Source organism: Alligator sinensis, unplaced genomic scaffold (assembly GCF_000455745.1).
Source record: "Alligator sinensis unplaced genomic scaffold, ASM45574v1 scaffold185_1, whole genome shotgun sequence".
Lineage (NCBI taxonomy): Eukaryota > Metazoa > Chordata > Crocodylia > Alligatoridae > Alligator > Alligator sinensis.
Window position 1 is genome coordinate 688,284 of NW_005842649.1, and position 16,396 is coordinate 704,679.

Genomic DNA, 16,396 nt, shown 5'->3' on the forward strand with positions numbered 1-16,396 from the left:
TGGCTTGGCAGGGTTCAAGATGATACGCACTGGTTCAGCACTCAGCATGTGCCCCACTTCATTTGCATGGGTGGACCACAGCTGTGGAGGTACTCGTGCCAACAGTTCCTCTTGCAAGTAGGAAGTGTCAGGTTCAGAGTACTCCTGGGTTAGCAAAGCCACAAGCTCAGTTTCCCTATGTTCTGGTACCTCAAGGTAAACACCATCTGGGCTACAATAAATCACGCATCCCAGTTTACACAACAAATCCTTACCAAGAAGGTTGACAGGTGCACAGGGGCTAAGAAGAAAGGCATGATTTTCAGACAAAGGGCCAATAGAGATGGAGACAGGTTCAGAGACGGGATGTGGGATAGGTTGTCCGCCTATACCGACAGCATTTATAGTTTCAGGAGAATAAGGTAGAAAAGGAAACTCAGCAGCCTTTAGCGTGGAGCGGGATGCTCCGGTGTCGACAAGACAGGAGACAGGTTTACCAGAAATAAGGCATTCAACAAACGGACCAGATTGGTCAGTAGCAAGCAAAGGAGCGATGATGTCACTGTCCCTCAGGCTGTCCTATTCAACACTGGGAAAATTGACAGGAAGTGGAGGTGGGGGCAGGGACTGGGGTCTGGGTCCTTGGCCGGGGCGCTTGGGGCATTCTGATTTCCAATGTCCTTCTTGCTTGCAATAATGACATTGGTTCCCATAGCCTGGGTTTTGTGGGCTCAAGGATCTATCTCTTCCCCTGAATCTACCCGGGCCTCCCCTTCCCCGTCCTCGTCCCCTTCCTCTACCTGGACCCTGCAACTGAGAAATCTGTAAGGCCATTAACTTAAACTCGGCATTGTCTTTAGACCGTTCCAATTTGTTATGAAAATGGTTAGCCGCAGCAAGGACTTCAGTCAAATCTTTAGTTTCCCAGCCAATAATTACTGTTTGAATTTTCTCAGCAATTTTAGGGTTAAGTCCCTGGATGAATGCTGCCACTATTGCTTGTTTAGCATTTCCGACTGGGTTATCCATTCCTGAGTATCGTTCAAATGCCTGTTTGAGGCGTTCCAAATAGTCACTGGGGTGTTCATTTTTGTTTTGTTTACAGGTATTTATTTTGGTCCAGTCTGCCTTTTTTGGGCAAATTGTGAGAACTGCCTGAACCAAAGCATTTCTCTTGTCAATAAAGTCTTGGCCAATCCCTGGGTTTTGATCTGGCCAAGTACAGGCAGCATACAGACGTAGCATAGTTTCCTTGGGCAAAATCGATCGCATGAGCTGATTAATGTCAGCCCATGTTGGATTATAACAATTTATAACAGTCTGCAATTCTTCCTGAAATTTTTCTGGGTCTTCCCTGATTTTGGGGAATTTTTGAGTTAAATTGTAGAGATCACCTGGAGTCCAGGGTGCATGCACGGTTACTATATTTTGTCCATCGGTGCCAATGCCTGGCATTTGTCTTAGGGGGTAAACTTGTGCAGCTCGGGATCTAAGATTGATGGGAGATCTTTCCATGCCTATTCCCATTCTTCTAAATACACCTGTGGTGGGTTGTGACCCAGGAGTAAATTGCCACACTGGTGATGATTGAGTGGCAGATATGGTGGATGAGTCCGGACTATTAAGCTCCGTGGATGGATTTACTGAAGGAGCTTCAGCTAATGAGTTACTAGCCTGGGCTGCAGCCTGATGTTGAACCGGTTGTTGCTGATGTGGGAGTCCCAGGAGAGCAGGGTTCGAACAAAGGTCAAGGATATCCTCTGCTGGCTCCGGTGGTGGGGGCGCCCCGGGCAATGCTGGATACATCGGAGCGGTGGCCGGCGTGTAATTTGGGGGAGCAGCCAATTTCTCCCGAACAGCTTGTAACTGCTGTTTTAATTTTTCTTGAGAGTCTTTTAGGCTCCTAGTTTGAGATTCTGTCCGCCTTTTGGACATTTCATCATACCAATAAAAGAACGCGTCCCACTGGTTTTGTGGTGTTTTGGATCCACGGGACTCTAAAGCCCCTCTTAAGTGCACTATTTTATCCTGATCAAATGTTCCTTCTTGTGGAAAATGCTTCACAGGATCATCCCTAGTATACCAGTTCCACTTATCCAGGTACTTGCAAGCCTCGGGAGAATAGTGTGTGTACATAAAGTACGCCGGAGTCCCCTTAGGGGGGACGGGAACTTGTTTAGACTGACTCGTTCCCATTTTCAGTCACACAGGGAGACGTAGGAGAGGCTTATTTAGGATGTCCGGGCCGCTCAGTGCCTTGCCCCGCAGTTTTTCACTGCCCAGACAAAAGGCTTCTGACCCGACACCGGCTCATAAAATGGAAATGGGAATGGGAAACACAAGAGGAATCCTTTCACTCCTGCTCTCGGCAGAAGCTACTGGGACAAGGGGTTTGGAAAAGACAAAATCACTCAGACGCCCTGTCCACTGGGTCACGAGGTTTCAGCTGGGCCCCCTTGCTTTCGACGCTACCTTTTTTAGGCAGAATCGGGGCGGCTAGACCCAGCCTTAGTCCCAGACCTGGTCAGTGGCTCATTTTTCTAAATGCACACACACACATTTATTCAATCACTGGGAAGCCCTGTCCACTGGGTCACGAGGTTCCAGTTGGGCCCCCTTGCTTTCAAAACTGCCCTGTCAGGCAGAATTGGGGCGGCTGAACCCAACCGTAGTCTCAGACCTGGTCAGTGGCTCATATTTCTAAATACACACACATGCACATTCATTCAGTCAGCCAGACCTCCTCCCCCACACCGCCTTAGTTAATTAACGACAAGCCCGATGTGCTGTAGGATGAAGGTGCTTCATACAGTTTCTCCCTAAATAAAACGTACGTTACCAGACACAAAATGGGATCCTTTACCAGACAGAAAATTTTAGCCGGCAGTAAGGTTCAGACTGACCTGTTTTAACAAGGTTCAGATCCAGTTACCACGGCCAAGTTGGGAGCCTACAGGCAGTCCTCCTCCGAAACCCCAATAGAGATTTTGAATTAGGTCTCTTACCTCTCAAGATTGGCGCCTCGGAGTTCGGGGGGGAGCAGTCTGCGGTCCTCCTTCCTCAGCCTGTGTTCTGGATCCGAGTCACGGCACCAGGAATTGTCGTGGAAACACATGCAGCATACTTTTGGGTCAGGTCAGCAGAAGCTTTTATTTAAAAGAAACTACAGCTGTAGGGGGGATTCCAAAGTGACATGGATTTCCCAAGCACTTGGAAGGGGTCCCCCCCAAGAGCAAAATCAGGAGGCTTATATACTTTTTAACAGTTGCTTACAACTCACGTGATCATATAGTGAAATTAGCATGAAAAGCGGTTATAATATTATTTTATTATTTCTTTGCTGTAATCAGGATGGGAACTAACAGGGGAGGCGAGGTTAGTTCACAAACCTCCTTCTTGCACCTGGAAATCAGATTTGTACATACTTTTTTGCTATCTTCAAGGCCGCGGTGAGCGAAGCAGTTGCAGAGGAGTTACAAAGAACGAACACTTTTTCTTATCTGTTCTACTATACAGAGCCAGCAATTCTCCACAAAGCGGTTATGTCATCTTATAACTAAAATAATCAAAGTTTAAGGCATATATTTTTTCTGATTCCACACTGGTTATGGGTCTAGTGTCTTTTATTTTGAAAAGAAAATCATTAGGTATGACTGCAATATATGTTTTCCATATGTAGCTAGTAGGTTAAAGCTTGCCTCAACTAGGTACATGCACCTCTCATTTATATCAATGACAGCTACATATGCAGGAGGCTATTACTTGGCCATTAGCATATTTAGAACAACAATTTTGTGAATAACCCTGTTGTGTGAACTGAAGTTGGGTCCAGCCTCTATAAAATGTAATTGATAGAGATTTGCTTTATTTTACTATTGATAAGATCCTCAGGATACCTGAAACCAGTGGGTCCTGATTCTATGAGTAAAGTATTCATTCAGCTTCCTTAAGGATTCAAAGGAGTCTCACATTGTTTTTAATAGCATGTTTTTTCTTCATTTGTGGTAGAGCTGAGTAGGGAAAATGTAGGTTTAGCTAAAAAAAAATGTAATTTATGCTTGTAGCTTTTTTTTAACCTTTTGTAATAGGATCTATTTTCCAACAGTGTTACACCACATTGACCTTCACTCTTAGCCTCCATTTTCTTTTACCATTATATTAACTGTGTCAAACAATAATTGCTCAGGATGATTTGTTTCTTTCTGAGTTTAGTGATTATATTTAAATTTGAGTTCCAAGCCACTTCACTTCCCAGATTTTTCTATAAATCTCCTAATATATCACAACTTTTAAATAATCCTAAACTGTTAGAAGTATCATTTATAATGATAATTAGTCATAATATAATCCTTGAGATGTCTTGCCTGAATATTTCTAAATGAATAGCTTTCCCTTAAATTATTTTATCTCTAACCCCATCTGTCATCTTGTTAAATTTGAAGTCTCCCAGTATCCTTCTAACTCTTATAGTTAAGGTTACAGTATTGATTTTATTTCATAAGTCAAGTTCCTGGATTCCTAGCATTAATAAGATGCTGTGGCATGAGTTTTCCCCTAGAGTTACAGTGAGTCTCAGTGATTTACCTATGCCAATTGTGGTAACGTGGGAAGTCCCCAACCAGCCACAGTGCTGGCCTCCCACTACCTCTGGACATGCCACCTACCTGTCTCGCTTGCCATGCCTTGTTGTTAAAGAATTACGGTCTTAATTAAGCAGGAGGCTGCCTATTGAATGCCCTGTTCTTCTGGGCCTATGTATGTAGCTTCAGCCACCCCTGTATTGCATCCTAAGCCTCACGGATATTGCTCACAGCTGTCATAAGTTCCGGCCTGAGGCTGGGCCCAACTCATCACAGCATTGTGTCTCATTCGCTCTGCTCTACTAGGGCCACACTCATACCGCCTCCCTCTCACAGAGAACTCTCGATCTCCACTGGCTCTCACCTAGTCTCTTCCATCCTGCCCTTCCTGGGCCGCACACGTACCACCTCTTCTTTCCCAGGGACCACATTCCCCCTGCCCTCACCCAGAGGGTTGTCAGGCTTGCTGCTCTTCATTCCCCAGACTTCAAGTGTACAGCCTTTTGGGCATCTCCCTCTACCCTCATCTGAGCAATCGCTGGGCGGTTCACAAAGTGCTGTGCTGACTCTGCCCCTGGTCTAATAGCCGGGTAACTCCCCCAGCTGCTCTCCATGAAGGGGCTGATGGTTCTCCCCCTGTTCTCCTCGCAGCTCCTCCTCTGCTGCCTTCCCATTGGCCTCCAGCCCCCCTGCAGCCTCAGGCACCTAGACCTAGCCCCCATGCTAGCAGGGCCTCCATTCAAGCCCCTGCCCTCAGGGCCCCAACTCATGCCTCTCGCTCACAGGGCTTCACAACTGCCCCTCTCTACTCCACCCCATACACTGGGGCCTGGGATTGAACACCCCTGCAGACTTAATTGCCACTTGTTGGTGTGCCTGGCCAGCAGCTTGCCCCCTTGCACCAGGACCTCAGCTGTTCGCCTTGTGGGGTCTTCCACCCTTTCAGGCTCAGGCGCGTCTCAAAGCTTACATGGCCTTCCCTGCTCCCCTTCGGGGTCATACACCCACAGTGGGCTCAGGTGTCCCCTGTGAATGTCCCTGGCCCCACTTCTCTCTCTCTGATATTATCATGTAGCCCACCAGGTGGTGGGCTCAGGGGCTTTGGCGCCCCAAACTACCTTTCACCAGGATGGTCCTCAACCCTGGCATTTACTGGCCCTGCCCCATCACAGGCAGGACCACCAGGCCTCCTTATCCTGGTAGGATGCAGTTTTAGGGTATGCCCAGGACCAGGAGCCCTATAGCTTCTGTCCTTACCTCCGTGCCATCTCTAAAGCAGCAGCTCCACTGGAAGATGTTACTTCCTCAGCACCAGGCAGCAACTGCTGCCTCCTGCCTTGATGGCCTGAGGCTTAAGACGGCTGCTTATCAGGCCTGGGCTGCACTTGTCTGCTGCCTGGCCCAGTTCTTAAAGTGGCAGAGCATCCTGAGTGCCCTGACACCACCTTCCCCCTTCAAATGGTTCCTGGGGAAGGTTTTCCCTGCTGCTCAGTCACCAAGCTCCCATGGAGCTTGCCGCATCCCCAAGTGGCAAACACCCCACTGGTGCTCCACCACACCAATATTTAATAAATGACTTAAATGTACTCTAAATCCTGTATAATTTGCTTGACTTTTTCAATTAGATTATCTCACTGTTTTCTAGGATGCTTTTTTATCACTGCCTATCCAGTGGACTGAAATCACATAAAAGATAATTAAAGGATAATAGAATGGACAAGTATATTCATGAACTGAAAAATTAAAGAAGAAAAAATGTTTTCTTTCTTTCTATAGCTAGAATACTTTTTTCTTTTTTCTTTTCTGTGCATGTGTAATTTCACATTCTCACTATTTGAGCAGTTTTGGAGAGCAGTTTGATGTTCAAGAAGGTTTGGCCATACTAGTACAGATGGATAATAGAGAAAGTTTTATGTAGTTGCCACATAAGGAATAGTTTTGGCTTGGAGTTTAGTTTTTGAAGTCAGGGTAACTTAGTATTTAAACTGCTTTTCTGAGGATGGATTCTAGAATACTCTTTATGTACTGATATTTTTTCCTTACTTGGCACAAAGTCATTGACTCGTGGTTATGATTCATAAATCATAAATTAGAATATAGTGTGGTAGTTTATATCTCTACCACATTAAGTTGTGTCTTACTTTGTAATGATACAGCAGAGTGCCTGTCTGCAGGAAGAGAGGTTTGGATGAAATGGGTATAGAGTTATCACTCAGTGGCCTTATAGCATAGTTTGCCATAGTTTCAAAGTCATCTTAGTGGACAAAAAATGTAACTTTAAACAAAACGATTCTTTTCATTATGGTAGCTAATTACTTACAAGTTGCATGACAAAATCAAACAACTGTTATGGTATTAAGTCCGTATGTCCTGTCATGATGTTACAGATTTTTAAAATATTTTGGGGATGCAGTTTGAAAAGCGTACACACACACGCACACTTTAAATATAATTTTAAAAATGCCTATCTAAGGCCTGGCAAAATTAATAATGCCCTAAATTAAATACTTCAAATGTCAATGTGCATATTTTTTAAAGTTCTATAACCTAGACTAGACAGTTTTAAATCAGTAAAACTTAACTTCTCATCTGTAATATAATCAGGAAATTTAGATGTTAGTCTTTATGTGATAGAGTACTCATCACCATAATGCTACCCCTATTACTTGTTCGTGTAGATACATTTGTGAACATTTGGTGTACACAACTTTGAACATTCTTTTATATGAACAACAGAGTGAACAATTTCAAAAGATGATGCTGAAAAGTCCTTGTAAATACTATACTCTTGCAGGTTTCTTCTCATATTCTTTTCATCCAGGTACAACACTATACAAGTACTTTCCCCTTGCTTTTTAAGGTACAGACTAACAAGGGTGATATGCCCCCAAATACATTTCTGATCAGAATAGGATTTCTGTAAAACATGAGCAGAACTTCCAGGCAGGGCAGGGATATGGAGCAGAAACTGAAGAACAAAGTTACTGGTTCATTTCACAACAGTGTATACGTGCAAATATAGGAAGAATAAAATATGAGGATTATAAAGTTCAAGAGATTAGTAATAGGATTTACAGCTATAGAAATGTTGTGGGAAAGGAATGGAGAAAAATTCTGCCTATCTTATTTAAAAGCCACCCATTGGCTGTAATAGGCTTTTGATCAGCCAAATGTTCTTACATCAGGGCTCTCTCTTTGGTATCTGAATACATTTCATCCATTGGAAATGAAGTAATGAAATTGATTAGAGAACATTAAAGATTAATAGAGAACGAATTGAAGAGATAATTCAATTATATCTTTTCAAAGCATTTTCCTACTTTGCTGTAACCTTCCTCTACCCCCAGTATCATTTCATTGTCCTGCTGTGCAGCTAATTCTAGTGATAAAGTATTACAGGAATCCTCTAGTTTTTTCTTCCCAGATCATGTACCACTAATCACAAAACATAATACTGTAAAATGACTATCCATTGCAAAATGACAAAATAAAAAATACCCCACAACACTTCTTTTGAAGGTGCTTGGAAATATTATGAACTAAATGGTTGGAATGGAACCAATGCAAAAAAAAGCATCTTCTGGAAAAGACAATGCAAGAGGTACCCTTATGACTATACACATGTTCTCACTTCTAAGTTGTTAGGAAGCATTTTGACTTTCTGTTTATTCCTTTATTGGGATGTATCGAGTGTGCATTACAGTTTGCCTGCCATCTTGATTTATACATTTTGCACATGATTACTATTTATGCTAAGATATCTGGACAGAGAGGCAATTTTTTAAAGTCCGGTTGCACAGCTTTATTCAAAGCTGCTTCTCATCCAGGCTGCTTCTCAAACACAAGGTTCAGCTTCAGTACAAAATTTGTCCTTTTGAAATGTATCTAAGATATCCTTTAGAAAGCCAAAGTACATGTACTGGCACACAAAATATTGCTGCACCTATCCCCAGCACAGTACCAGCTGAAGCATAAAAAATGGAAAATAGCCAATAACCTGGTAGTTAGGCAACCTGCCTGGTTTAGAGAATATCCAAGCTCAAAAACCCTGCTCTGCCTGATTTTCCTTGTTAGAGGTCATTATCCTCACCACCGGGCTGTTGCCTGTTTGAGAATATTTTTCTCTCTTTCTCTCTCTCTAAAACAAACAAACAAACAAACAAACTGCATGAGAAAAACAAGCCTTGTCTTCTTTTCTTTCCACTGAGCATATCTACACATGCGTTTAAGCGTACTGAAATTTGAATGTGCATTAGCTTAACATGCATTAAGTGGGTTTAGGCAGGCATCTACGCATGCAGGCATTAAAGCACATCAACGCTGTGTGGGATCTGTCTTGGGACTAAAGTTAGTCCCAAGTTAGTTGACACACACAGAGTTAATGTGCTTTAAGGCGTCTATGCGTTCATTAAAGCGCTTTAACTACTAGTGCCTAAATTCTATACCTGCATTTGATTACCTCCACGAATAGCCTAAATTTGCGATTTTTAGTCAGCATTAAGGCATGCACATGTAGACGTTTGCCCTTAATGAGCATTAACTTAGGCTAATGTACATTAAAGTGTCACGTGTATACACGCCCACTGAAGAGCAAAAGGCAAATTTAAAACCTTGATTCTTTGTTTTTTTGTGAAACAGGATTGTTTCCTAACCATCAACACATTTTAAGTTGATTAACAAATTATTTTTCATTTGAAGTTAGCATATGCTTGTGAGAAATCATGGTAACTATGTTCTCTGACCTCTGCTGAAATGTTTTAAGCCCTTGAAGCCTGTGTTTAGATGTGCTGGGCACCTCCAGTTTCCATAGCAGTTGGGTATATATGTACCGTATATATCTCTACAATAAAAGAAGTATATTATGCAATAATATTTAGCTTAATTTGTTTAGAGGCTGGAAGACTGATTTGGTTTTCTTATGCTGACTTGAAATAAGTATAATTCTACTGAATTTAATGGGCATAATGTTCAACATTGTATACTTTGTAGCCACCTGAACAAAGTGCTACCATGCTGATCTGGTGAAGTTTTATATTCTCTTTGCACACAGATGTACATAACTATACAATGTGTGAGGCACTGGGGAACCAGGCTCAATTTTCTTCAGTAAAACGTAGAATAGTGTTGTTATCTCTAGTGCTGTGTCTGGAAATGGCCCTTTGGTTTGAACTTTTACACAAAGATGCAACTCTGGGTTTTTTTTCCAGTAAAGTAATGAAAGTATGACTCCATGAACAATGACCAGAAGATATTATCATCTGCATTTCTTGAGGCAATGCTAAATTAATGAGGTCTAAATGATGGTGGTGGATAGCGGTCTACTGGAATGTACCTTGTAAAGACAGATTAGATAAGCAATACAAAGATATGAGCAGGAAGAGGTAGATAATAACTTGGAGGCATAATTATTGAAGTCATATAGATTTAATTCTGTTTATTCTCTTCTGTTTATTCATCTGTTCCCACTGCCTCACCAGCAAAATAGAAAAGTTACCATGTTGCTATACTGCACAAGACAATTGAGCAGGTGTCCAAAACAGGCAGGTGGATGTTTGAACTTGCCCTGGATGATGAGTTGACTCCAGCAAAGTTCTGTTAACAGGTGGCTTACCGATTGGTGCACCATGTGACATTTATCCAGGGAGCTACTTGGATGACAGGCTGCTTCAGACTGAGGAAGAGGGTCTTTGCTTTGATGAGGAAATTGATGAAACTCATGTCTCATTAGTGTTTCCTAAGGTTCTTTGGACGCGAACAACAGTTTAATTAAAGGCTGACGTAAACACGTTTCTCCACACTTTCCCTGCAGCATTTTATCACATTAGAATTGATCAAAATTGTTGCCTTGGGCTGTCTTGAACAGATATACATCTGGAGCACCATTTGTGCAAGCTGCCAATGAGCAGGCTACATACGCTATGCTTCACAGTGGCTTTTTTCTGCCTGCCTTTGTAGATGGAATTACCTTGTTGGGAGATGACTTGATCTAACACTTTTTATTTTCATAGCCTTTATCTCTTTGATGTGACACTTCAGAATTTATAACATGCAGTAGTTTGGGCATGTATATACTGTAAATATCTCTACAATAAAAGAAGTACATTATGCAAGAATATTTGGGCATGTATGTACTATATCTCCATAATAACACAAGGATATTGCATAAGAGTAATATGGAACACACCTGTGAATTTTTAAAAAACACATTTATGTTTTGCTAAAGCCTTAAGAAAATTCTAGGGAGGACAAAGAAATATGTTCTGATCTAAATTGCTGATTTTGGCGCTCATTTTTTTCTTAGATGGTAGGTATTTTTTCATGGAAAGCTATGATACAACTATACCTGCTTTTTATGTTCTCTCAGTCACTTGTTATCTCATTACCTTTGTATATCTAGGTTGCAAGAAATAAAATATATATGTGGGGTGACCTATAAAAATGATTTAAAGCAAAACTAAATCAGTCATTTTTATTTTGTAAGTGCTGAAGGTACCAGTAAAAATGTTATGAACTTTTAAGATTATTTTAATTAATTGTGCTGTATTTATAGGCCATACATATTTTTATTAATAAAAGGACAAAAAATTCAGCCTCCCCTAAATTTTAATAATTATTTTTTTTCCATAGCTGATAATTTTCTGAAGAAAATATAGCTCTTGCTTTCTTACCCGACTTACAAGCCTGGTCAAGAAGGAGACCACTGCAGTTTCTTTTTGTAACCTATACAGACAGTTTTTGTTCTAGCTCCCCTGTAGACTGCATCTGTTATTCCACTGTGAATAGAACTTGAATGCTCCATTATGATGTCAGCGCATACAAGAGGAGAACAAGGGGTGGAAATGGCCATCTGAATTACTTCACAATGCTAAGTACATTGTTTTAACAAAGGAAGTGCTACATGTATTTCACCCATTCAGGCCCAGCAGTCAGGTATGCTGTGCATAGTATCCTCCAGAAGTACTTCACTGTGGTGTATGATGTAGCACGCTTTGTTGCAATAAAAGACCTAATATGGGTTTTAGCAGGTGATGAGGGTTCATCTGGCAGTGAAACTTCCATAGTTTCATAGTTGCTTTCAAACATTTTGTATTATTGACTACCAGAGGAATTCATCTCAACTTAAAGGCCATCATCTCTCATAGTAATATGGCTGGTTGTATTCCATGTTGCTTTGTAATTTATGCTATTCTTAGGTATTGACTACATTTATTTTTGCCCAAAAGTAGAAACAGGAAAAGTGGCACAGTTTTAAAGGCAAAATGCTAGGATTGTAATAACAACTGGCCTCTTTTTCTATAAATTCATTTCAAACTAGGGATTAGGCCAGGGGGTAAATGGAAACCCTGATTACATTGCACTTCATAAAGCATTCTTCTTTCAAGCAGCCAAAATATTTTTGGTTTAAATAGCCCAAGTTTTTCTTGTTTTGTGAAGTAACAGTCACATTAGCTTCTGTTGCATTTTAGAAATTAGAGCTACAGACATATTCAGAATGTCTAAGCAGTAGACAGTTCATTCTTTCAGGAGTTCTTTTGTTGAACATATCAGTGAAAGACAAGCAAAAGATTCTCCACATCCAGTTCATTCAGGCTTTAGTTAGTCTTTCCTTTTTAATATATTTATGTATATGATATAATGAAATAATTCTCTCTCAGAAAGTATTCTGAGAGTATTTATCAAGGTGCTCAGTCACTGATAAATTTTTGGCAGCCAGTGATGGACACAGCGTGTTAGTCAAAGGCTGTGATTATGAGCCATTAATGAATCTGTCTGTTTTTTTGGACAATAACTTTGGAATGTTTTTGCAGTAACAGACTACTCACTAGTAGTAGACATGTAGCAGAAAAGCAAATATTTGTTTTTGTCCAGTGACTTATAAAATCTTAACCCTCTAGTGCAATAATGAAACATTCCTTGTTCTTAAATGAAACAAGGGTTTTAAATGAAGGTGCTAAAGCTGTTGTTTCATCACAAAATAATCTGTCATTTCTGAAATTGTAGTATATCTGCTCCAGACTCACTGAGAGCACTAGAAATATATATATTTTTAGAATGTTGGTAGATTAGCAGATGCATGTAATAATTTGACCATAACCACGTGGAAATCTTGCCCTTGTTAAATGGTGGTACAAGCAGAAAAAATAAACATATCTTTACTGTCAAGAAGCCGTTTGTTTATTTATTCATTTAAATTTCTACAGTGAGCAGATGCACTTACATCAGTGTTCAGGTGCAATCCAGAATAACTTGAAATTACAGTAGTTCAATGTAATCAACTCTCCCAATTTACAGTAATCACTAAAAACTGTACAGCATGGAAATAAAACAAATTCCTCTCTTTCTAGGGACGCTCTTGCCAAGAGGAGCATTGCAGGGTGCCATGAAGGTCACCAGATTCTGGACTCTTAAAATTGGGGCCTCATGAAGAGTTGTTCAGTGTATCTCTATTGGTGCAGAATGGCAGAATCTAATCAGTAGCTCAGGCCCCTGGTCTCTGTGGCATGGCAGGAGGAGCTATTGTGGTGATTGCACATCAGATTGCATCATGCCTTTAACTGCGTGTCTGCCAGGGGCCTCAGGTCCTAAGTTTTCTAAGTCACTAAGTAACACCTTAAACAACTGCCAGATGAATAAGCATTGACTGAATATGTTCACAAGGCTCCATTTTACCCATCTTCAACTTTTAATAGGATTTAAGACACAATTTAAACAGAGCAGAATGCAGTAGCCTGGTGATAAGGTGACAAGTGCACATTAAAGACAACAGTAGCATGCTCCAAATGCAGCATGGCCCTGATCCAGCAAAGTACTTAAGAAATGAGCTTACCTGTAGTAAATATGAGTTATTCCTGTTGACTTCAGATTGACTCCAAATACCATGCCATGTGTAGCCTCTGAATGTTTGTTATAAATAATTAAAAAGTGGAAAGGATTTAATTTCAATTTTTGAAGTGCAGTCGTGGACTTTAGGTTAATTAAAGCTTCAGATAAAATTCATTATGTTTACAATATATTTGTAAAAAATAAAGAAGCCTTCCAAATAGCAGCTGTTTATTTGCCACAACTACCATGATCTCCATTGACAGATGTTTTTGTTGATGTGTCAGCGGGAAAGAAGTGAGAAAGTCCTACTTGTACAAGAATAGTGTGTATCTTGCATTCTTGGGAAGGTTATACTGTGTCACTACACATTTAGAAAAGGTAAAACATGGATTTCCATATTAAAAATAACACATGCTTTAAATGCATTGTATATTTACATTGTCCCAATAAAAAATATAGTAAAGAATACAATGCTGTTGGAGAAGTGAATATGGTGATTCTGACTGGTACTGAATAGCATCTAGGGAACTTGAAAGGACTTGGATTTCTTCACTGACATGCTTGATTGCTATGAAGGGAATGCAGGTTCTGTTTTGTAGGCCAAACAACGATGACTGTTTATTTATGCCCGTGTTGAAAATCAATAATGTTGAATTAGTTTACTGGTCACAGTGGGCATCTATACACATGCTCTGCGATGGAGTGGGGAGGCGCTTTAATTAGAGCCGCTCTGAGAGTCGCTCTAATTAAAGTACCTGCAGCGTCATGTGTATTCAGTGTCCTGCGCTTCAAAATGGCAGCAGGGGTACATTAACTAAAGCTTGTTCAGTGAGCTTTAATTAAAGTGCCTGCACCACCATTTTGAAATGTGGGGATGCTGTATACACGTGATGTGGAGGCTGCTGGAGCACGCCAGTTAGCACTCTCTAGCAGACTCACAGAAGACTCGATTAATTAGAACGCATCAAAGCAGAGGTCCGTCATGTGTATAGGTGCTTAGAAGTGTTGTTAACTGAACAGGCATTTAAGTAAGGAGCATAACCATAAACATTTTACATTTTACAAAGTATCATGTGTATGCTTCCCATTGGTCAATGTGACTGCTGTGTTGTATTTCCATTGCAGATATGTCTTCTCCTACAATGAAGAAGCCTGAAAAGCCTTTGTTCAGCCCTACATCTCCCCAGGATTCTTCGCCAAGACTGAGCACTTTCCCCCAGCATCACCATCCAGGAATCCCAGGAGTTGCACACAGTGGTGAGGGCATATGAAGGAGGAAGAAACCCTCTCTATTCTGTTCCTTTTCTACACAATGATAATTATGCCATTATTGCGTCCCTTATTATGGACCTAATCCTATATATATTACTGATGAAAGTAGAAAGAGAATTAAGCACGTTACTGAGGTTGGGGTATCCTTGAAAGAATTCTCATTAAACAAAGCTCAGGTAGCTCTTTACATGATTAGCATTATTAAAGCTAAGATAAACCTGTGAATAAACATATACATAACCTAAATGAAGGTGCTTCCGTAACATAAACAACCGTGACACCTTTTTTGCTACTAGTGTATTGTATTTACATAACTCATTCAATGCCACACCAAATAAAAGCCTCAAAAGAAGAAAAAAAAAAAAAAGGGAACACCCATATCAGTGGAATAAATAATATCATTTTTTTGGAAAATGTATAGAAGTACAGTAATTTGTTAAATATTTCTGCCATTTACTGACTTAAATGGGTAGTGGAAATCCTTTTACCGTTAAATGAGAAGTTACTTATGTGGGTTGAAGCAATAATATAGCCGATGAGCTATAATGACTTGTCAGGAAGTAGTTAGGGACTTTCTTGCATGATTTATTGAATTTTGTAGTTAAAGTTGACCCTTTGTCCCTAACTTCCTATATTAGCTTTTGACCCTGCAAGGGACTACCATCAGTGGGTTATCTCACATTACATACTCTTAAGCAGGGATGTGTCTTTTGAGCACAGTTGGATGATGGAGGGAGGAGTGTTATGGCTGAATATCCATTTATTTTAGCCTTCCTATGCAGTTCTGCTTACTCTTTTATGTTGTTTTTCTCTCAGTGACTTGATCATATTTCTCCAATTTAAAAATAAAAAAAGATGTTATTTTTATCCTAACATCCAGTCTTACAAAATGACATTGGGATGTAAAAGTCCATTTGGAGTCTTTCTGGTTTGCTTAAGGATTCTGCCATCAGAAAATAGCTAACAGTCCTGTATGCAGCATACAGGCTCTCTGGATTGCAGCTCACTCTTCTGTGGACTCTGCATAGCTGAGGCAGTGGGAAAGGTCATAATTCATTTTTATCATTCAGTTGAGCTGAATCATGTTACTGACTCTCACATGGAGTTGATTTGTTGTGGGAGAAGATGCTGTTGTCATTTTTCTGACCATAACTACACCCTAATCCAGAGTTTTGCATTTTCCTCAGGTTATAATTTGTAGATGTTGTTTATTAAGCAATAAGATAGAATAGTAAACAGAATAATAATGCTGTAAACCAGGGCTGTCCAATTTCACTGTGGTCAGGTCTGGCCATAAGCTATGGGGACAGGCCCCTAGATCCCCTCCGTATGCTGCTGGACAGACTGCATGGGCAGCGTATAGCCCTTCCTTCCCCTGCACTGCACAGGCAGATTAGATAGCACATGGACCATTCCCCACTCAATTTCCCTTCTCTTTAGGACACTGGGAGAGGCAGCTGATGGGGCCTGTAGGCTTCTAGTTGGACAGCCCTGCTATAAACATATTACTTGCTTTGTCAAGGGCAGGCACAGAATGTCCACGCTGGAAACTCAGGTGACCTTGAACCGCCTCTATTTAGAAGTTTTCCTTTCCCTCTGCTTGCACTACTGTCTTCAATCACTAGTTGGTCCACTGCTAGCTTGTCTTGCATCTCTTACTGTAACAGAGTATGGATGGAAATTGTCACAAGCAATAGTTGTTTTATGTGGCCCCACTTAGAGCTCAGTAATCTCAGCCGGAA

The 16,396-nt window shown here is 40.8% G+C and overlaps 1 protein-coding gene across 12 annotated transcripts in view; it reads left to right on the forward strand.

The window, feature by feature from the left end:
* Window positions 1–16,396, forward strand: part of NFIB (nuclear factor I B) — a 257,933-nt gene that overhangs the window by 191,339 nt on the left and 50,198 nt on the right. For all 12 annotated transcript variants that reach the window (XR_003096234.1, XM_014524710.1, XM_025215529.1 and 9 more), the window contains one exon: window positions 14,508–14,639. Coding sequence is in view for 11 of the 12 variants with exons in the window: in XM_014524710.1 (XP_014380196.1) it covers window positions 14,508–14,639 (132 nt within the window). In the remaining variant the exon portion in view is untranslated. The remainder of the gene's footprint in view (window positions 1–14,507; window positions 14,640–16,396) is intronic.